Source organism: Ambystoma mexicanum, chromosome 7q, assembly GCF_040938575.1.
Source record: "Ambystoma mexicanum isolate Mex_15411 chromosome 7q, UKY_AmexF1_1, whole genome shotgun sequence".
NCBI classification, from domain to species: Eukaryota; Metazoa; Chordata; class Amphibia; order Caudata; family Ambystomatidae; genus Ambystoma; species Ambystoma mexicanum.
Genome location: NC_090941.1, coordinates 657845211 through 657868240, shown reverse-complemented (window position 1 = coordinate 657868240; position 23030 = coordinate 657845211). Strand labels below are relative to the sequence as shown.

The 23030-nt window shown below is 44.1% G+C and overlaps 1 protein-coding gene across 1 annotated transcript in view; it reads right to left on the bottom strand.

The window, feature by feature from the left end:
* The window catches only part of FLT1 (fms related receptor tyrosine kinase 1), a 577293-nt gene that overhangs the window by 15834 nt on the left and 538429 nt on the right, over positions 1–23030 (bottom strand). The window contains exon 29 of the mRNA XM_069639312.1: positions 12198–12286. Within this exon, the coding sequence (XP_069495413.1) occupies positions 12198–12286 (89 nt within the window). The remainder of the gene's footprint in view (positions 1–12197; positions 12287–23030) is intronic.

Below are 23030 nucleotides of genomic sequence, written 5' to 3'. Positions count from 1 at the left end.
AAAAAACCAAACCCATGTCCCCTCAAACCGCCTGTACACCCATAAACCCCCCCACTTACCTTTTCTCCATCCGCTGCCTCTCCTGTAACCTTCAGCGTCAGATCCATCCCTCCATCGGATCTGATGCTGCAGCACCTCTTTTCTTCTTTTTTGTTGTTGGGTGCCCTGCCACCAATGCTGAGGAAGCGGGGGAAATACAGAACATGGCTGAGGGGGCCACCCCTGCAACCACTGCTCTTCATGTACAGTATCTTCAGCTTCGAACTAATGGTGGTGACCAAATTCGGTCAAATCTACCATTTGACCAAACTTCTTTTAACAATTTGGCCGAAACAATCCCTCAGAGCCACGTTCCGCCCTCTCTTCATCCCACCCCTTTCCTTCAGTTGTCATGTCCCCCCCAACATTTTCAGCAAAGTTACTCCACTGACCTCATCCATAAGCGTGGTGGATAAGCCATGGCTAATAAGACACGGTTTAGCATCCCTGTATAGTATACAAGGTAGGGTGATGAGCGTCAGCCATGTTAGATCCATATAACATGTCACTGCTTTATGAGCAAGGAATTGCAGTATTCCATCCTACGTTTCAATATTTTTCATCCATTACGTTTTTTATAGACTTAGCATGCCTTCCACCAGTGGCGGCTCTTCCCTAATGGGCAGGGGGTGGCGACCCACCCGTACCCTCGCCTGTTATGGAGGTACTGCCATAGCGCAAACTGTCAAAGGGTGGTTTCCCTTTGACATTTTGTTCCCCACCCGCATGTCCAATGGATCATGCAAGGCTGGGGGTGTTTTGCTTTCCCAGCCTTTCACGGCCCAATGGGGGTGCATGCTTGGGAACTGCATATTTGAATGGGCAAGGAGGCACACCTGCTTCCTGCTTCTCCCCGGACATTAAAATGGATTGGGCTATGGACAATGTGGCCCTTTTGCTCCTGCGTGCATGTGCAGGAATCAGGAAGCGCTCTTCTTTGCTTCCTAGTTCTGGTTCTTGTGCATGGGAGCAGGAGCGTCGTCATCAAAGGGAGGTGGCATCTGGCAGGAGTAGCATCCGGGCTGAAGGTAGGTGAGCATTTTGTATGATATGTGTGTCTGTGTGTGTGTGTATGCATGCATGTGTGTGTGAATGGGCAAGTGTATGATGTATCTATGGATGGTTGGGTGCGTGTGTGAATGAATACGTCTATGGTGCATGACTGTGTGTGTGACTGAGCGAGCAAATGGGTGTTTGAATGAGCAAGTCACTATGCATGTGCTTGTGTTGGGTTTGTGCCAGCTGAGATACTGATTTCGGGAAGTTTTGGGGTGAGGCGAAAAATTTCTTTACATCTATGATAAAGCAACCATGATAAAAGTTACTGCATAGCTAGACTGGCATTTTGGTGCAGCCAGTTTAGCCATTTCTTACTGTGGCATGACATTTTTACTAGGCATCAAAGATAAAGCAAGCATGAAAGTGGTGTTATGTGGCTAAACTGCCATTTTTGTGTAGCCAATCTAGCCATTTCTTACTGTGGCATGACATTTTTTTACTGGGCATTTATGAGAAAAGCAAGCACGTTAAGTGTTATTACATGTCTAGACTGGCCTAGATTGGAGCAGCCACTTTGGACAGATGGAAAAAGCCAACTGCAGTACGTCACTAAACTCGGGTACTGACATATATTGGCCAAGCCAGCATGGACATGTTTTCTTATAGTACAGTTACTGCCATTATGCGCAAAGCAAACAAGAGTATGTATGTTCTTATATGGCAATTCTGGCATATATGAGTGCTGCCAGAATGGAAATGTTTTTTATACTGGCATATATTCTGGGGAAAGGCATCATGAAATGCATTGGGAAATACTCCTGTGCACTTTGGTGACTCACAGCTATTGGATTATTTAATGAGTTACTCTTCCGACCCGATTGCAAATTGTCTGGCTTTTTACCCACTTTTTCACAGAAAATGTGCTCTATACTGCACCATTTTAACCCATTATTCAAAATATTTTCTCTGAGGTAGAACCACCCAGAATCCTCCTCTGTTGGTTTGGGTCCCTCGCTATGCTCAGTTGCTCTCTCATTTTTATGGCAAAATAAAAAACTCCCCTTACTGCAGGTACTTCTCACATATGTTTGCTTGTATTCAATAAAGGTAGAGAGATTTCAGCTGAAAGACCTGTTGCACAATTATTATTCAGTGCTGTTTTAAACTCGTTTGCATTCCTTACTTGACAATGTCCTACCTAAATCAAGTCTCGCAGCATTTAAAATGAAGAAAGATGAATACAATAGAATCTAAAATGTTAGCTACTATATGGAAGAAGAACTTGCGGAGGATGCCATTATCTGTCTGTCTATCGATGTGAGCTAGAACATTAGAAGATTTTGTATTATGCCTGCAAAGAGTGGGATTGGCCCCGAGCTACAAGCTCGAAAGGAGACCGTATGAAGGAGAGGGTGTTGGGGTTGAGGAGACAAAGATCCAAAACCCTGAGGGAGGGAGGCATTGAGAGCCTCAGACAGAACCTCATAGACAGTCGAGGGCGGCCTCCTACCTTCCAGTGATTGAGTGAATCCCACCACAGAACAGTCAACTTTTGAGTTTACCCCAATAACCACATCCTGCGGAACAACTTTCTTACCACAGATTGTGTTATTTTATGCACATTTTGGTCAAAGAGAGTTGATTTGGTTTCCCCTGTAAAACTACTCTTAGACGAGAGTGTAACTACAATTCCTCAGTGTCTGGTCTTTGTTTCGACCTCCGCGGCTTTGCGGCTTTGCATATTGCTAGAGAAAATCCTTCATTGGTCCTTAGTTCACGTGCCATAGATTCTTTCACTATAATCTGCTCAGCACGCTGAGATCAGTGTCCGATTCTAAGCTTGAAAATAAATGCTTGAAAGTTATAATTTATAAGAAAAAGTTTGAAAAAAAAGATTTGAAACAACAATCATGGCAACCTTTTTTTGTCTTACAAAGCAGGAAATATAAACACAAAAGTGATGGAATGGAAGGCCAAAGGTATAGGGGTAGTTCCCATTAAAAACAACAAAGACATAAACCAGAAAAAGGAAAAGGACAGCGGGGAATGAAAAGATGGAACAGGAAGGGGGAGAAATGGGAATACGAGATATCCGGCTACAGCAGTGCGAGCAAAGAAATGAACATATTAAAACGGAATGCGGATCACAGTATGAAAAGGGATACGAATCGGGAGGGGGGGAGCATAATTATACAGGTCAGCAACAAACAATTGGAACATACATTTCCGAATTTGCGGAAACCGTAGTACAAAGTATACTGAAACACCCAATTTTGGAATCGGAAATTCTTTTTTCCAGCTTAGATCCTAAAGAAATCCAAGTTGTGTTATCATTTATTGGACTAACGGAAAATGTTCTTTTGGGGTGGCAGATGCATAAGCTGTCGAAGTCCCATGCGTCCAGTAAATGAGAACAGGTGCGCGGCCCCTTGCTGTAGACTCGGGTGGTCTGAGGCATGCTCTACGACTGGCTGTCAAAGCCAAGGCCAACCATTTCCTATGCCAGTGCCTGTCAGAAAGCAACCTGCCATTTCCTGAAAGGAGATTATATTGCAGTTTCATAGGATCACTCAAATTGCGCGAAGAAATCTGCTCTGGTGGTAGGAAAGTATCAAATATAATTTACACCATGACGGACGTAGTTAACTTCATTGTGGGTAAGATCAAAGACAGGGCTGGTGACTGAGCAATGCGCATGATGTTGCAGCTAACCGATGAGCAAACAAGTTGTATGGGACAGTCGTTCTCTCATGGCAATATTTATGTAACCTCATTGAAGTTAATACATTATTTTCAGTGACATTCATCTTTCTTATTTTATGTATACACCTCCTTCAGATTTCCTGGTCACTGAGAATGTGTCTTCATAATGTGAAAGCATATCAACCTGATTAATTAGCTAAAATGAATTCTTTTGCAATGTGATCATGTGGCCTTTTGGTCCACTTTTGTCTTTTCTGTTAGCCAGGTTTCAGGTCACTTTCATGTAGTGCCTTGTGCCCTATTCTTCTGCACCTAAGCACTGTAATAATTGTTATTATAACCCAATTTAATAGTATTCAATGTATTGCCTTAAAAAGGTTAAAAAGGTTGGAGGGCATGAGCTGGCCATGTTAGGTTTGCCACCTGTAACTTCAGGTTGCAACATGGATATCTGCGGGGAGCTCTTAACTCGCTAAGTTATCGCACTGGCTTAATCAAAACCTAAGAGCTGTGTTTGATATAAAACTTGTTTGCCTTTTTCTTTTTTGAATCGATTATAGAATGTGCTTTTCTATCATTTGCCCACTTCTTTCTGCTTTTGTTTCCCTGTTGTTCTTGAAAGAAGTTGAATCCCTTTCCATGGGCTGATAGCCGTTATAATGCAGCAACTATCATCCTAATGTCTCCATTTTTTAACTAGATGATGTCCACCCGATCATCTCTATGTTTTGGGTTCATAAACCTCTATTTTGCTGGCAGAGGCAACCATGTAGTGGCCAGAAATCTTTGTTCCAAGCTGCTCTGAGTGGGTCTTAAGGCAAAGACTTCCATAGGCGTAAACGGTAGAGTCGGGTTTGCTCGATTTGCTTCCTGGGCGCAAACAAGAAATTCAGGGCCTTGTGTAAAATATCGAAGTATACTGTTCTTCTCTGTTGGTTGGTAGAGGTAATGTGTTGAGCAGGTGGACCCCGGTTCCCATGAAAGAAAGCCTTATCAGAAATCCCACAAAGCTCAGCCGTGGGACTAATGAGGGTTTTGGAAAGCATTGCGTGGCACAGTCTTCTGGTGCCTTCTTGATACCAGTAGCCTGAAGAGCCACAGGACAGCCAGCAGCCTCTATGAAGAGGTGCCAGAACCTCTGGCAAGGTGGCGTGGCTCCTACAGCTCCGATGAAGCTTTTTGACATCTTGGAAGGTTTGATATTGAAAGCGATTTATGTCTGTGAATTTTCTCCGCCCGGTTCAAACTATTCCAGCACAGCTTGAGTCCCTCGTGTGGACACTGGTTGTGAATGAACCAGAGAGCGGGGAGATCACTGCTCCGCTTTTGTTTGAATCACTAAAACTCCATATTTTGTAAAGTTTGCTCTGTTTGAACTTCCTAAGGTCTAAGGTGGGGTGGGTGGTTATTCACTCCCGACCATATACGATCCTACTCAATCCGCAATTAGCCACGTTAAATGCTTCTGATTGTTAATAATATCTGCATTTATATTCAGTAAGGCAGAGAACTGTTGTTCTATCTTCAACAGACCTCCCCGCAAAGAAGCTTCTTTACTTCACACTGCTCAGGACCCAAGGACGCAATGCAATAGACCAGAAAGAGCAATAGTGAATTCCGCCAAAGTTGAAAAGAAATGTTTTCAAGAAAGATTCTACAACTATCTCGATAATGCCTATGTAGATACCCTTTGTTGCCATTGTAAAATTTTTTCAAACTCTGCCAATGACAACTAATTCCACACCACAAAGCTGGCTCTCCGTATGTAAGGCACAATTGCTATAGACATCAGTATGTGAGACTTATCAGCAGCCCAATCTCTCTCCCCTTATCACTCTAGAGCAGGGGTCTACAGCCTGTGGCTTTCTGGATGTTTTGGACTCTAACATCCATGATCCCTTATCTTTGACTTTGCTGGTTAGGGCTGATGGGAGTCGTAGTTCAAAACAACCTGCAGGCCAAAGGTTGCAGACCCCTGCTCTTGAGTTCTCCAAGATATTTTAGAAACAATTACACTTTCTTTACCTAAATCAATCTGCTTTCTGTCTGTATTTATTTATAAAACAAATACAGAAAAAAGGGTCTTTCTGTCTGGTTCTCCATGATTTCACTCATATATCGCAGGCCAATCGCATTGCAGATTGATAGAATGGAGAGTGTAAAGGTTGTATAAAATAGCATTAAAGTTATTCAAATTGCTGACAGCATATATCTTAAGGCAGCAACAGTCACAGGCGCAACTGTTTGTTTGTTTATAGTGCGCTGCAAACCCTGCGGTATCAGGGCGCATTTCAAGGATATGCAATATCTTAGTTACACAATAAGCAATACACAGTAAGTCAATGCGATAAAAGAATACACCGTTTCTTCGTTACAGAGGCACTCTATGTTGCAGACATGTATAATTGCTTAGCTGCAAACATGTGCATACAGATTAATGATATATAATAACATTGTCTGGGAGATTTGGGATGTCAAAATGGCAACAGAGAAAGAAAGAAATGGCAGGTATAATGCAGTGGACTAAAGATGGTGTTGTTATACATGGTTCGATTTTAAGGATGGTTAGCAGGGGCTACTGTGGTGTGTCTTTGGAGATGGGCCAAAGTTTGGTGTCTTTCCTGAATTTGTAGAAGGATTGGTCATCTCTTAAGGTGGTGGGTAGGGAGTTCCAGAGTTGAGCAGCCATAACTGGGAAGCTGCTGCCACCTGCTTTTTTAGTTTGTACCTGGGAACTCTTAGGCTACCAGCGTTGGTCGTCCTAGTAGGTTGGATGGGGTTGTTTTTGCTGAATTTTTCCATAAGGTATTGAATTGTTGAGACATTTGTAAGCCAGGGAAGCTGTTTTGAGTTGTATTCTCTCCTTAATGATGGAGAGCCAGTTGTCACGTCTAGTCGCTGAGATGTGTTGCCTTCTGTATATGCCTAAGGCAGTTCTGAGTGCATTATTCTGCAGAATCTGGAGTTTATTAATGAGATGTTTATTGTCACCTAGGTACAGTGCATTTCAATAGTCAATCTTTGACAATACTAGAGCTCTAGCCTGGGTGGTGCAGCTTTTTGTGGAGAGAAAGGGTTAACAGGCGTGGATGAGCTTTCAGGTGTATGCTGTCGCTGATGCTGTTGAACTGACCTGTTTGCGCAGACTCAAAAAGGAGTCTAGGTAAAAACCCAGTGTTTTTACCTCTTTTGCCACCTTAATGTCGTTTTCATCAATATTGAAGGAAAGGTGTTGGTTGCTCAGTTTTTTCATATTGATGGGTGAGGCTAAGAGGAGCAGCTCAGTCTTCTCATTATTCAGGCACAGAATGTGTGTGGCCATCCAGGCCTGAATGATGACGTAGATTTTATTGATAAGAGCGAGGTCTTTGTCGTAATCGCCTGTCAGAGGTATGAGGATCTGGGTGTCATCTGCATAATTAGTGTAGGTGACAACCTACACTAATAGATAGAATGGAGAGTGTAAAGGTTGTATAAAATAGTATTAAAGTTATTCAAATTGCTGATTGCTGTCCAGATCATCAAACAATGGTTTAGTGAACACATTATACATGGTAGGGGATAGACAAGATCCTTGTTGGACTCCGCAGGATATGGGTATGGGATTGGCTGCTGCCAAAGCTGAGAAGACTCTCGTGGATCTATTGTTTAAGAAGTATTGGGTCCAAGCCGTTGCTTCTGTTGAGAAATGGGCCGCTGTAAAGAGATGCTTACATAGCACCTTGTGATCGACCAGATGAAAAGCGGCTGACAAATCCAACAGGAGCAAGAGAGCTGATTTCCCTTTATCTTTCAAGTCGTCAATCTGGATCTCTAGGTCAATCAGGGTTGTTTCTGTGCCATGTTGGGGGTCTGAAGCCAGATTGACGGAGTCCGAGTAGCTTGTTGGTCTCCAGATATGTTTGTATCTGGTTGTAAGCAGCTTTGTCGATGATCTTTAGTAAAAAAGGGACTGTTGTAATGGGTCTACAGTTAGTGGGGATGCTAGGGTCCAATGATGGGTTTTTTTTAGAAGTGGGAGTACCCATGAGTTCTTCAAGTTGGTAGGGACAGTACATGTGAGGATGGAGGTGCTAATTAACGATGTAATGAAGGGGGCAAGTTCACTGGCAGCTTCTTTTATGACAGATGCTGGGCAGGTATCACCTTGGCAATTGAAAGGTTTGAGTGAAGCAATAATGTTTTGCACTTTTTGGGTAGACAGTGAGGTGAATTTTAAGCACTGAGATGGTTTAGGGGGAATGGGGCCATGTTTCAGGGTATTAGCCTGAGGTAACAGGTTTAGTTTTTTGGCAGCTATTTTCTTTCGGAGCAGAGTGATTTTATTGGATAGAGCCTCTTGAATTGTAGTGCACCAATTTTTGTCCTTGATGCAATTATCTGTAGGAGGGATGAGAGATTCAAGTTCTCTTAGAATGGTTAAGAGTTCTATGGAACTTAAACTGGTTTTATCAATCCTGTCATTGTAGGCTTCACGTTTTGCTAGAATTTCTTCTTTATAGTTAGCAGAGATTTTTAGAAGGATGTCTTTGTTGGCTATGGATGGGATATTTTTCCAAGTTGTTTCACATTTCCCTTTTTTCATTTCTTATGGCTTTAAGTTTGGGAGTGAAACAGGTGTTAAGGTGTGCTTTAGGTTTACTTCTGCACATTTTTAGAGGTGCAATGCAATCTAGGGCTGTGGGTATGGTTTTGTTATAAAGATCTGCTAGTACAGCTGGGTCGGAGGAGGCAAGAGAAGGTTTAAATAGAGGTTGGAGAAAAGGCATAAGTTTATCCACTGTAATGTTCTTTTTGTTCCTGGTCGGAATGGGTGGAGAAATAAGCTTTTCTCTATTAGGAGGCATGCAATCTTGAAGATTAAATATCAGTAGAAAGTGGTCAGTCCACGTTGCGGTTTGATAGAGTTGAAATTAGTTGCACGGTTGAGGTCTGCTACCCAGTCAAGGATTCTTCCTTTTTCATGTGTAGGGAGTAGGGCTCTTTGAGTGAGGCCTAGTTCAGCCAAGGAATTAGCCATAGTCAATGCAGATTGGTCTGTAGGGTCATTAAAACCTAGATTAAAGTCGCCTAGTATGAGGATTTGTGAAGAAGGCTTTGTGTTAGTGGAGAGAAGTGTGATAAATCCTTCTTCAAAGGAGCCCACAGGTCTAGAAAGTCTATAGATTAGATGCATTGTTATAGTATGTGAGTTAGTGAGGGGATGTTTCACAGTCATTAATTCACATGATTTGGTCGGGGTGTGTGAGACAATTCTGAGTCCCAGTGTGGTTTTGGCTATAAAGGCAATACTGCCTCCTCTGGAAGATTCTCTATCTGATCTAAGGATCGTATAGTTGTCTGGAGTTGCGATGAGGAGGGGGGAGGGGCCTGATGCTGCATGCAGCCAGGTCTCGGTAACTGTTAAGACATTTTCTTTCTAAGATCAAGTCTGCGATGTCTGTTGCATGGGCAACCAGGGATCTGGCATTAATCAAAGCCCCATAGATAGCAGTAGGGCTATTGCTGTGGGCGGGGAGTTCAGGTGTGGCCGAAACCGATCTAGTGCTCTTGGAAGTTTTGTGGATTTTCAGTGGGGCTTTTTTCAGGCATTGTGTAGGGCTATTTATAGGAAGAAGGGCAGGAGGTATTATGTACGATTTTCCTAGTCTGGCTCCAAGCCTGGTGTTTCTCATTGTTGTGGGGCATGGGCAATTGGGGGCAGGTGTAGTGAGGACGGTCAGTTATTGTAGAGTAGTATCAGGTCTATTAGGCATGGTATCTTGTAGGTTGCCACGTAGCCTGTTGTGGTTGTTGCGGTTGTCCGCTTCTACAGGTTGTGGGGGGGTCTGCTAGGAAGGGTCTTAGGCTTCAGTGGGGGTAGGAATAGAGTGGGCTTAATCCTGGCAGGGAGAATCAAGGGTGGAAGAAAGTTGGTAGGCTTGATACAGCATTCAGTATTGGAATGCTTGGACATGGTGATGGGACTTGTAGACATAAGGGTATGCGTACTGACGCTTGCGAACTGGGTTTTGGGCTGGATGACGATATCGCTTATAATGGTGAGATGGGTGTGAAGGCTTACCAGAGATATGGCACTGAGGATTCTGGTAGAGGCATGCATAGTAGCAAACACAAGGTGACAGAGTACAGGATTCAGACATTACCCTGGACTACCCTGGGTTTGTACACCAATTTGCAGAGTGCTGATGTGGGCTGTTTGTATCTGGTACAGCTTGTAGATATGGGTCATAATCATGGGCACCCCACGGCAAAAAGAGGTGGAAATAGGTCTTAGATATCAACATGGTAACAGGTGGTGGAATGCAAACAGAATGTCTATAAGTCAGGTATCGATCTAGCATTTATTTAGTGTGCATGTCATTAATACAGATAGGCCTTACACATTGATAATGAGGTCACCACAGTAATTGTTATATATGATCACAAAACAGATAATTGGTCAGTTATTCAGGCTACAGCGGTACGTTAGTTAATAAGGCATACAGATGCATTTATCTTAAGTATAGATGTACACAGTTAATGTCCCAGTCATAACCAGAAGATAAGCGAGGGCTCAACAGAAGGTATCAACTCCCCACAAGAATATTATATGGACATACAGGCGTTATACTGTGTCGGAAAGCAAGTAAGTCATTATATTGTGGCAGACGATTGGCTAATTAATCAATGACATAGGTACTGAATATGTCATGCACTGAGGTTACGTTTAGGAGGGGCAGTCGCTGTGACTACGGGCTATGTGTCTTATTGTTCAGGAGTCTTGACACCTGAACAGACTGTTGGGACAGAGTGCAGGGGATCGGGATAACAGCACAGAATGATACTGACTAAGAGAAGAGCGGAACGTACCTTTGCAGCGGAACTGCAGGAGGGCGGATCAGGCAGTGGGTCTGTAAATTGGAAGTAATGCACGGTGTGTGCCGTAGATGTATCTGCGACGCTGATGGGCGGCAGTGCTGTAGTGTGGGGTCAGAAGTGTGATGAAGCTTGAGGAGTATGACTTGTACATGCCTCACCTTGGCGAACAGGGGCAAACAGGGCCTTTTTCTTCAGCCTTAATCTGGAGGCCAGCTTCCGCCTGCCGCCCTCTACAATTGGTTAGAAAGGATCTCAGTTGCCTAGCAACAGAGAAGCTGCGTTGTTGCGGGGCCGCGTTGCGCCCACCATTTTAGAATCAGGCGTTGCGGTTAGATGAGCGCAATAATCATGTCGCAGGCTGATATTTCGTGGGGAAATCACAAAAAAGGATTTCTGCCATCAGGTTGGCCTCACCTCTTAAAGCATAGGTTATAGGCTATCAAGCAGTAGAAAAATTAAATGAGGATATAGGTTCTGTTGATTGAGGCAGTCTCACAGCGATTTCAGTTTGTTTTTATGGAAAAAATGGAGCTAGCATTTCTTTCCTACATGGCTGCATGTGTTTTTTAATAAATTATTTTTTTTATTAGAATAAATGTAGAAGAATACTCATTGCAAATTATCTCTTTATATGACAAAAATAAATGTGGATACATACAGAAAAAAAGGCCAAAACATAAATATGGATAAATACAGAGAGACATGGCAGAAAAATAAATACCATAAAACCGAAACCTTATGTATAATAATCATGATTTGACTCCTCCATACAAAAGTATTCTTTGGGCTATACAAATGCCCAATAACTTAATAGGTCAGTAGTACAGCAGTATGGTAATGGAAGGTCTGAGCTTGCGTCGGTTGATGGCACCGTCTAATTTTTTAAATCATTTTTAAAACATATCTTTTTCGGAGATGAACAAAAATGTCAACAGTTGGAAAAATCTTTTTCTGAATCATCTGCTGGAAAGAGTTTTCATTGGAATACCATACTCCAAAATATGTATTCTTTATTGTGCAATGACCCCCTGCGTCTGGTCCTCAGGAGGCTGAACCACATCAGGCTTTCAGAGTAACCACAAATAGCTTCCATTTAGAGTCACTGAAATGAAATGTATTTGGAGTGGATATCCTAAAAACGGGTGGTGGATTTGGCTATTGAGGGTCAGATTTGGAGACCTCTTTTCTAGTGGGTATTTAGTTTTTTGATTTGACTACAATGATTGCAAACGTAGGCCATGTTATCTTCCATCTCCTTTTCTCATTTACAGAAAGAGACTAGGGCTGGCAATGAATCGGCAAATGGGACCGGCTTTTAAACTGATTTTTCCTACAGCAGGCGTTCCATGTACGATATTCTAGACTAATGCAACATGTTTGTTGTGGATGAACTGGAAAGAGCACCAAGCGTTTCCTATAGAACACCACACCCAAAATTATAGTTTTTTTAAAGTTTAAAGTAAGGCTCTTAAGTCATCCAGCCAATAGGACATTTTACTGATGCGACTTAAGTGTGTATGTAGGACCTAAACAGTCATTGTTTCTTTTGAAGTATTCTGGACCATTAGTGAACAGTTTAATACTCTTTGACATACCCTTGGAACTGTACGTGCTTTGGCTTGCTCCCCGTCCACGTGAAGCGCTTGCACTCTTCTGAAGCAAGAACCATGTCTGCTCGGTAATCCTGAAAGAAAAGAGTGCCATTGTTCAATTAAGCAACTTTCCTGCGGGCGAGGATTCCTTGCTAAAAACAAGACCAATCTAAAAATAAATATAGATAGCAGCTAAACATGACTTCAGATCCATTCCTCTTGATGTCCTTCTCCTTGCTGAAAGTGTTCAACATGCATTTCCTTGTGTCCTGTTCCAGTAATGAACAGGAGTGGTCAGGAGTGTGGTCTTGCAACATTCTCATGTGGGCCACCGAGCCCAAGATAGTATAGTTTTCACTTTCAAATTTGGCACCATTTGCAATTACGCAATAAAGATTTCAAAGGCTCAAATCAATACTTATCATTTTGCAAAAGAATCTATTTGATTGATTACCACAGCAATTGACCTGCTAATCCATGAGTCCTCCTTTACCCGGTTTGTCACTTACTACTCTTATATACCATAGCATTCTGATCTAACAGTGCCATGATATCTAATAGCAGACCTTTGGGCCATCACATTAGTCCACTTTAGAATTGAGCATTCTTGCTTTCTGTAATGTGTCCAACTGACTCATTTTGTTGAGCCAGGTGAAGTGGGAGGGCCCTCAAAGATGGAATTAAAACCCACTTGATCCAACTGACTGTCTTCTACTAATCTGAATGCTACTAAAATAACAAGTTCTCTTTGATGATGTCAATAATGTTCTCCCCCCAAAGAAACTTTAATACACACCCTGGACCTAAACTGATCTCAGTGAGGCCCCTTACTTTCCAGGCTAGATTATTGCAATGGTAAGAAATCCATCACCCATCTGTGATTGCTTATGGGCAAGGTAGCAAGGATGATCTAGGCCTCAAGCTATAGGGTCAGATCTGCTGAGCTCTGGCAAATGCGAAATTCTGACCCCGGGAACAGCATGCAGTAAGTAACAACAGAAAGGTATCTGTTAACAGTGCGCTGGTAAAACAGGCCCAAAGTATGGAATACACGGCTTCAAGCAATACACCCTCTCCTCAACACCCAGATCTTTGTCTGCCATGAAAATGCAAATAAATAGAGCTAGAAAATGACTCAAAATGACTTCCCACACAACTCACTTGTCTGTGCAAAAATCTCCCCTCGGTGCAGAAAGCACCCAAATTCCAAGAGAACATTTCTTCAACAAAACCAGGCACTGTTACGTGCACCTAATATTAGCACATTCAATCATGGACAACACCCAAGCAGGAAAATGAACTAGGCCATCGTGAATGTGTAGATGCTGCCCTACCTGTCCCCCCCAGCCCCCTCTATAGACTCTGCTGGTATTGTTGCATTTATTGGGGGCTTATAAAGTATCAATGATTGAAAGTTGAGGCCAAGGGTGGGTCTTCAATGAAGCTTTGATAGATGTCACTAATTATTTACTTATTTTGTTATCTCATTTTCGGTACCGAAAGTATGTGAAGGGGACAGCCACACTTTTTCAATTTTAAATCATCAAACACACATCTGAACATTCTAAACCCATGAAACCTATCAAGCTGTTCCTTTGCATGGCTGTTTCCCTGTTACGCAAGTTCCTCCTCCCCATTGAGAGGCGGAACTTCTGGCTCAGGGTGCTTTTTTTTTCTTTTCTTTTTTAAAAAAAACGTCATTTGTCCCCCGCTTTCCTTTTTATGGATGCGGGGGACACCACGCCACCCCTGAATTCCATTAATGTCGAGTAAAGGGAGGGAAAGGGGGACACCCACGCACCCTTGCTCCCCTTACTCAATTTTATTTTTCTATGGACCGCATTACAAGTTTGCCGGTCCGGTAACAATGGTGCTGGTAAACTACTGGCACCGTTGTTACCGGACAGGCAAACTATGAGTCTGCGAGCGGGTGCCCGTCAGCCCGCCAGGTCTGAACTGGCAGGCGGAACGGCACCCGCTCGCAGGCCTTGACGGATGCGCCGGTGCATCCTTCCTCCCCATTCCCGTTGAGTCCTAGTGGACTCAACGGGAATGGGGAGTAATTTTTACAGGCACCCGGCAATGGTGATTTACCGGGTCCGCCGAGGCTGTAATGCCCTGGTAATTCCCCATTGCCGGGTGCCAGTAAAAAAATGACTCTGGCGGCAGCCGTGCCAGTTTTACTGGCACTGCTATTGCCTGAGTCATAATGAGGCCCAATGTTCTTTTTTAAAGTGCCAAATTCGGCATTTCCTTGCGCTCGTTTTTTTTCCTCGATTTCTTTCATTGAATACCGAGAAGCACTTGATTCTGTTAAATAAATTAGAAGAATTTTCAAAAGAGGATCAGAACCAGTATGCGTTAATTACACAGTGCATGCGTGAAATTTCAGACAGAGGCTTTAAGACCAGACCTTCTGTGACAAAAAGATGAGCATCGAAACTTAAAAAGTGATGACATGTTGAAGCCAATCAGAGACATTTGTGTAAGGGCTGTAGATCAAGTCTTATCTTTTCTGGACATGCGTAAAATTACCCACCAGGTGGTTGAGTGGTGCTGTCCCAGTGAACTGCCTTTCACATGTCTAGCGCTGGATGAAACTGAACTGGCTTTTGTTTGAAAAAACAATCGACAGGCCTAACTCTCTAGGCAACTGTTGGGTAACCGCAAGTCCCCCTCACCTTTTGGCCTACAACTCCCATCAGGCCTAGCCAATGGCGAGGGATCATCTGAGTCAAAGGTCAAAACATCTGGAAGGCCATTGCTTGCCCACCACTGCTCCATGCCCACTGCCAAAAAAGTCAAGAAAGCAGGCAAGCTTGGAATTCTAATCGACAGTGACCTCGCTTTCACATCACAAATAAACTCTGCCTTAAAATAAAATGTATACCAACAACTGTGGCTCCTTAGAGGAGTTCTTCCTTGCTTAAACATGGCCCACAACGTTCCATTCCTTGCAGTTCTATCATCTCACTTACACTATTGCTACTGCTGTTGGAGGAGTCAGAACCATGTTGCCCAGCTTATCTTTGGTTTGGAAAGCCATATCCGAATAATGCCAGCCCCTGGATCACTGCATTGGCTTCCAGTCAAGGAGAGGTCACACTCTCAGACTCGATGCATGGTCCACACATGTCTGCAAGGCCGCAAACTGTGTAACAATCACTGATCTTCTAACAATACCACCCACCCAAAAGCTTTTGTTCTTTTAAACAGAACCTAATATATGTGCACCTTCTTAGAAATAGAAGGTTTTTGCAGTATATCTTTCCACTTCCAGGTCTCTACCCTTTGAAATGACCTCCCGCTACAACTAACACCATAGAAGGAATTCCTTGGGTTCGAGAGAGGTGAAACGAAGCACCTCTTCCCCATAAACGCCCCCACTGTTATTGTTCACCTCCCCCAGCCAGTATGTGGACATTAACTTATCAAAGGTTCTCCATTGACAGAGCATGTCACAGACACCTGCCTTTCAGAGCATCTCATGGATCTGAACATTGACTACTATCCTTCAAGTATTCCGAGCCAGCTGGCGGTCTGGCGGAGCAGCTTGAAGCAAGGTGTAGCTCTTAAACACACGAAATAAAATAAATCGGTCAGTTGTGGCTGTCTTGTTGCCTTTGCTAATGCCGGCAGTAAAAGCTTCAGGTATTAATAATCTGTATTGCATTTATGTAAGTACATACAATGGGCCGGGGAATGCCAGATAGGGCATTCATACATACAACCACCATGAAACTTAAAACTGAATCCAACGTAGATAGAATTCTTCCCTTTTGGAAATCCCACAAAGCCCAAGCAAGTTCAGCAAGCTTCGGCAGGCATGAAACGCGATGGAGTCTCACAACATCATGCACCTCAATCAAAGTATCTCAAATTTATCAACAACAATGAGCTCTCATTAAAGGCACATATCTCCCAAAACCGTAGACTGCTATCAGTTTTCCCTATTCAGCATCGTTAAGCCTTTTCTCTCCACAAAGGATTATAAAAAGGCTGTCAAAGCCATGGTCCTCCCTACCTCAATGGTGACCGGACCCTGCTCAGAGTTATCCCGGCCTCCAGCCGGGCCCCTTGAAATCCTGCACCCCATGCCGCTGCATGGATCATCATTGGTATAAATAAATGTGGCCACATCACGGCAGACCCCAGAGAAATACACAGGATATTCATATGGGCCTACGTCACCTTCAAATTCACCTGTGTGACCTAAGCAGCAATTTTACAAGGATCACCAAAAAAACTCAACATAGCTGGAGGCCAATGCATCAAGCATAGTCACACAAAAGAGGTGATGGCTGGAAGGTTTTACCATTTCTTTGAACATTGAGCATAGCTCCTGGCCATCGCTTTTCAGCCTACCGGGGCCTTACAGAAAAGGAAAAGAACATATGCCAATTTGGCTTGGTCCCACTCCAAAAGAGGCACTACAGCCAGAATTTGTTTGGTCGCATCCCTCATGCATGAGGCCACAATCACCCTAAGACATGTTGCAGCCTCAGTTGGCATCATCAGTGAGCTATAGCTTGGCTCTCTGGACTCGGTGTGGAGTGACTGTTTCGCTTTATTTAAAAAACATTTAAAAGGCTCGATTTATAAAATCTGCTCGGAGGCCACTCCGAGCTATCTTTCTGAATCAAACTGTCAGCTCCCGCGATGCACACGAGTGAGCCCAGAGGCTGACAAGCATGGCAAGGTCAGAAAAGAGGGGAGATGCTGGTGCCCAAGGTAAGGGGGCGGGGGGGTGTTTGTGTGTGTGTGTCTGTGTGTGTCTGTGTGTGTGTCTTTGTCTGTGTCTCTCGTGTGGAAGGGAAGCAGGTAAACGTGTGTATGGATCAGTGTGACTGGGGTGTGGGAGGGTGAACCCACCCCCAGGAGTGTGCTATTTCTGCTTTAGAAGGGCGCACAACAAATGGGTGAAATAAATCAGTCTTTTTGATGTGCAGCCTTTATAAAGTGGATATATCACATAGAACCCTAAGTCCAGCAGCAAAACCTTGACATTGCGAGGCTGGTATTCTAGAAATGGAGAAAAGTAAAAAAAAAAAAACTGCAAAAAACCTTCTGCCGTGCTCCAGGAATCTGCAGATTTTGTACGACGTGTCATTGCTCACTCGCTAGGTTTGTGCTTTATAAATCCCTATACACTGTCATGAGCCCAGTGGCAATCAGTAAGAGGCACACGGCAGAGGAGTGGTGTTAAAATAGCGATAGATTTATTTGAATGACCATAAGCAATTTAAACAGAAATAGCATGATGGCGTCTCCTTGGGTTTCAACAACCCAAAAAAGTCTCTAGATCAACAAACAGTTTTTCTATCGCGCCACCCTCCTGATAACCTTGGCTCATTCTCAGCCACTCACATTTGGGGAATGGTTAAGTGTCCTCTGCACTTCTTTATTTGACTTTCTGGATGTCTGGAGTTCAAAAGAGGCCTCTCTAAAAAGGTCTCTGGTCCCTGCGTGTTAGACTGATCTGTAGGGACCCTCCTGCTCCTGGCATATGGGACTTGGCACTGGTTCCTAATACTCTCTTCTCCCTGATAATTTGCGACAATCGCTTTCCTGGGGAACCTCTCCTTTCTTCTCTCCCCTTCTTACTCCTAAAGGCCTCCCTCTCGTCTCCTGACACCTCTTAGCTACTCTGCTCTTGGCTCTCCCATTTCTCTGTCCTCAGTGTGAGGAACTGCCATCTGGCAAGGGTGCAAAGCCCTGGCTTTTTTTGATTTCTATTGACTAATAAAATGATGCGGGTATTTCCATCTCAGAAATGGTAATCTGCTGATCATGTTTCCCTTTCACCAGCTCCGGGCCAAAAGAACAGTATGTATCTGTAGCCTGCTGCATCAGTATCCGGAGTCTCAGCACCTGCTCTACCCATGGCACCGAGCAGGTGCAGAGGCCACAGATGCCCATGTGACCGCGGCAGTGACAGAAAGCTCTCTGCCAAAGAGGGGGAGGGATTTAACCTTACCCCATACCCAAATGACGATGATCATAAATAGCCCATGAAGGTGCCAGCCTGTGGCAGGGAGAATACAATGGGGGTCAATTTGTTAAAAGTGGTAATTGCATGTAGGGAAACAACAATGCTAGCACTTACTTGATGTTGTGACACTGCATGCAATTTTCCACTCCTATGAAACAGAGTGGAAAATGAAAGTGTAAAAATAGGTGGTCACTTTTATTTTTTCATTTCACAAGTAAATGCTGTGTGTATATTATGTTTTGGATCCGGTATTAAACATTGCCCACAAAATTGGGCACATCCTTGTAGGGGGAAGACTTTATATTTACACATTGTAGATTTTGTTGAATCAGAGATAGAAAAATAAGCAAGATATAATTTATACAGCGCGCTAGTGGAAGTGAAAACTAAAGTTCCCAAACTGTTTCAAACATTGTAAAAAATCAAGGTTAGACGCATCGTTAGGACAAAAATAAAGAAATGGCGCGTGCAGAGGACAGCGTAAAGAAGAGAGTAGCGAGTAAGGCCCTGCAGGTGGACGGCTTTCCCTCTGATGGGGTAGGGAGTAGACTGATCGCAATAAGAGAAGTCGTTGACGCTGGGAATATCAATCTACACTTTAGGCTCAAGAACTCCAGATTCAGCCGGCGGACATCTATTATGTAGAATAACTGGTGTAGAGGAGCCTGTGCTAATGGCTCAGGCGAGTGGACAGCGTAAACATTTTAGAGAATGATTTGTAAAGTTGATTCGAGTTTATCCGAGTCTTAGCTCATCTATAAAGTCTCTGGCCAGTAACCCTTTACACAACATGGGCAGTATCAGAATTCTACATTTGTAATGTACGTGGCCAATTTTCATTTTCTCAAGGCCATACAGCACCTCTGCTAAAGGAGGATCCCAGGGGCATGGTACTAAAAGAGAAGACGTTTTGTGTTCTAGGCTGGGATCACTCGTGGTGAATATCGCTTTATTTTCACCTAGGATTTGCCCCCTGTTCTATTTTTAAGATTGCTGTCAACATATTGGCCTCTCCTATCTGTAAGTGCACGGAACTTGGTTTGAAACTTCCCTTGACAGAATCAGAACAAATGTTTTTGTTAAGGGGCAAGATAACAATGGCGCATTTTCTTTGAAGGGCGTCCATCTTGGCGTTCAGCAAAAGTGCTAGGTTTTGAGTTCTCCAAAGTGTCTGTAAACAATGCTGTATTAAGTCTCTCTGGATAGTCTTTGTCAAAATACCACTCTTCCCTGCAGGATTTTATCTTTGTTTCACCCTGTTTAGTCGGAGTTTTCTTGGCATGTTCTGCAGTTGGTAGACATCAAGGGAAGAAAGGAACTAGTTCTGGAGCCAGTAATGCTAGTTTTTCTAATGAGCTGTTTTTTGGGAATTATATGTCTCAAGAATCCCCCTAGCATTTATGTTTATTTCAGCCTGTATGTTTGGAAAGAAGAATTTATAAATTCACTTGTGTGCACTAGTTGCATCATGAAGAATCAGACTGCACAGGCAGCAGGCACAATGATATACGTGGTTTGTGTTTTTGTATACTCTTTTAGCATGGGCTATACTTACAATGCCCTATATATATATATGATATAGTACCCTATAGTGATATCACGGCTACTATCTGACTATCAATTTCCTCTCGGGGCAACTCTTTTCTTCCAGCCTTCTTAATCATTCCTTCAACCCTGTTCTCGTCTTTCCTCTTCCCTCATCCTTCCCGATTGTGCACTTCTTCAACTCTGTCCACACCCTGATACTTCCTCATCTTCTCTGGCGTTCTAACCAAAATGGATTTTTTTTCTAGTTCAAACACAGGTGCTGGAGTTCATTCTTGGGGCTGATATAGCTCTAAACTCCCTTGCCATGGATCTGTCCCTGTATATTATTTAATCCAGGTTCACTAGAGAATTGGGGCAATGAGCACCTTACTAGGGATATCTGGGCCTCGTTGGAGGACAAATGTGATTGGTAACTGGCCAGTGAGCCCTCCTCTTGTCCAGGTCTACCTAACCACAGCTCTGCAGACAAAAGCTTCATCTGAGGGACCCGCCATCTCTGAGTAAGGTGGTTCTACAATGGTGGTCACCTGATTACTGGGTTAATGTGTGTTCTATCTCCACACCTCACTGTATCCCTGTCAGTCGTCCACCAGCAGCATTCCCTATACTCCTGCTTGCCAACTTTCTCACCATCATTGTGCATTGGTGTTGCACGTCGGCATCAATATTTGCAATCACTGTTTGCGGGTTGCACTACCCACACCCCCTATTCTAATAGTGTCTGTGAAGTAGCTGGACTAAGTCAAAAGTGTTCCCTGGTCTGGAAAAAAGGCTAGTAAAAATGGCAGTAATTCCAGCACTGGCATTTTCCCCACCGAGGAAACACAAGTTTGCTGGTGGGGGAAGTGACTGCCGGCAGGCCTGTCCTGCCAAGTGTTAAGGCCTCTACTGTTAAATAACTGCCAGACTCATCGGCACCAGTATTACTGGTGCCGGTACTTCCGGCATGCCATCCCATCCCAATGAGTCCTAAGGGACTCCATGGAATGGGAACTTAGCCTCGTCTTCGCTACCTGATATTGGGAGGTGGATACGGAATTACCAGTGGGATACCAGCAAAACTGTAATGAGTGCCATGTGTAAGGAATTCGACCATCTGCACGGGGAGTGTGTGCTCGCCTTTACTTTTTTTGAAATTTTGTAATGGAATGGAATGTTGGGAGATCAACCTTCGGAAAATGTGTGGGGCTAATCCGCACACATTTTCCTATGCTCGCCGCACAACAAACACATAATCACATGCACTCTGGGTGGACATAGACTACAGGCGCAGTCCTCCTGTCATGTTCAGCTGGAATGTGACAGCCAAGGGTACATAAAAGCATCTCTAGAAGGGGGAAGGCAAAACCTTCCTCCTGCTATGGCTAGCCACATTAACTGATGAAGGCTTCATGGATCGGCCCTATCCTTTGTCTGCCCTGCTGGTGGTGGCGCATACTGATGAGAATTCATTGAAGCGGGCCTGCGAGAGGGCTGGTTGTAGAGCTGACAAAGGGAACAGGAAACCCAACACCTTTTTGATATGCATCTGTGTCAACCTGAAATGAGCTCACGCCCCTTAATAGCAAGGGCAGTGAACTGTCATGTCTGGGGCAACTGTTTACAATAGGCAACTCCCGCAGGGGGACCCCATTTCAGAGGGTAGAAGTATGTGATTTGATGGAGACAGAACGTCAGTTCTCGCCACAACTTCAATGGAGACCTGTGCTTTGATCAGGAACCACAGAGAGCTCAATTAACCAGAGAGACACTTTGATCCACAACAGACATGAAGGTGGGTGGGACTTAGTAGTACATGTTTTCACCCCTTTACCTTTCCTGTTGCAAAGTAGTCTGGTTATGATCTCATGCATAACAGAAGATTGTTGATGGGGGGGTCCCAGGATTGGTTCATTAAGGTAGCCTTAGTCTGCACCAATCACTGGGGCCCATTTGGCTTTAAAAGAGGGCTGAGCCCCTCTCTTAGCCGATCATCCAAAGACTTTGCAAGGAGTAACAAGAAGAACTAATTTGGACCCTGGCTGAAGGTACAGTCTGCCTTACAGCTTCCTCTAGTGAAGGAAGACCATGACTTCCAAGAGGGAAGCAAGATCCCTCTCCTAAACATCTCCTAGGGAACAGAGGGAGATACTGAATCCAGAGGACTCTCTAGCAGCTCCAGAACAGGTACCCAGCCAGCACACAGCATGCCCTGCTGGCTCTACAAGCCAAGCAAGTGTCCTAGGTGTGAAGTGCCAGAGAGTCTCTGAGCCGAAAGAAGGACAAGGCTGTTGCCTGCAACACACTCCTCAGATTTGGGCCACCCGCCTTAAAGGACGGCACGAGCCGCTAACAAGCTAGGAGGAGTGCATCGACAAGCATCAACCAGAGTCCACATGAAAGGACATTTTCGAGACAGTCGAGTCCCTTGAACTGCAACCGACTGCACCACTGACTGTTGTCATGCCGCAGTCGCTAACGTCGTCCGAGATGCCTTGACCAGTGTTTCAGTTTTGCCGACCAGCACTGAGACAACGATTCCTGACCCAGAGCCGCCATGGAGGCCAGCCTGCATCTGTCCATCCAGCCTTGCTCGCCAAACCGCCTGCCGCCTGATAACCGCAACTGTCTCCCATCCGGAACTCTGTCATAGAAGCTGCAAAGCACCCTGGCACCGACTCAACGCTGTGGAGCACCAAGAATTTCTATGAGCACAAGGTACAGTGTGGTTCTGCCCCCCTGGTCCTTCTCCGAAGGCTCCTAGTGACATTTTACGACCCCTTGCTCCCTTTCTGCTGAGACCAAGTATCTTTGAACATTACGATTGATTACTTTACTGACTACCCTCCTTTCAGTATCCAGAGTGCATACTCTTTCCTTCTTGAAACTGTCTGTCCTCTGTACTTCTTTAAAGGGTGGGTTGTAGTTTGTAGTGTTGCTAGAACTGTCTGTTGTAATAATAATCAAGTAGATATTTTTATACAACCTTGACTGGACAGTCCCTTTTATCATTGGGGAATAATTGTATTTTTGCTGTGTTGCAACTAACCAATGATCCACGACCTTGTGGAGATAAGCCTGCCGTTCCATCCATGTTACAAAAATTGGACACAGTGGTTTATAATTTACATCAGATCCCTTCTGATGTACTAGAGGTGTGGGGTTGATTGATGGTTTAGAAACCGATATTCATCCCTAGACCACTGGTGCCCCGAAAATTGATTTGTCACACCATGATTCTAACAGTGTCAGGGAGAATGTCGGTAGACTGAGTTCTGAGTATCTCATCCCTCACAGTAAACCAAAGCAAAACACCA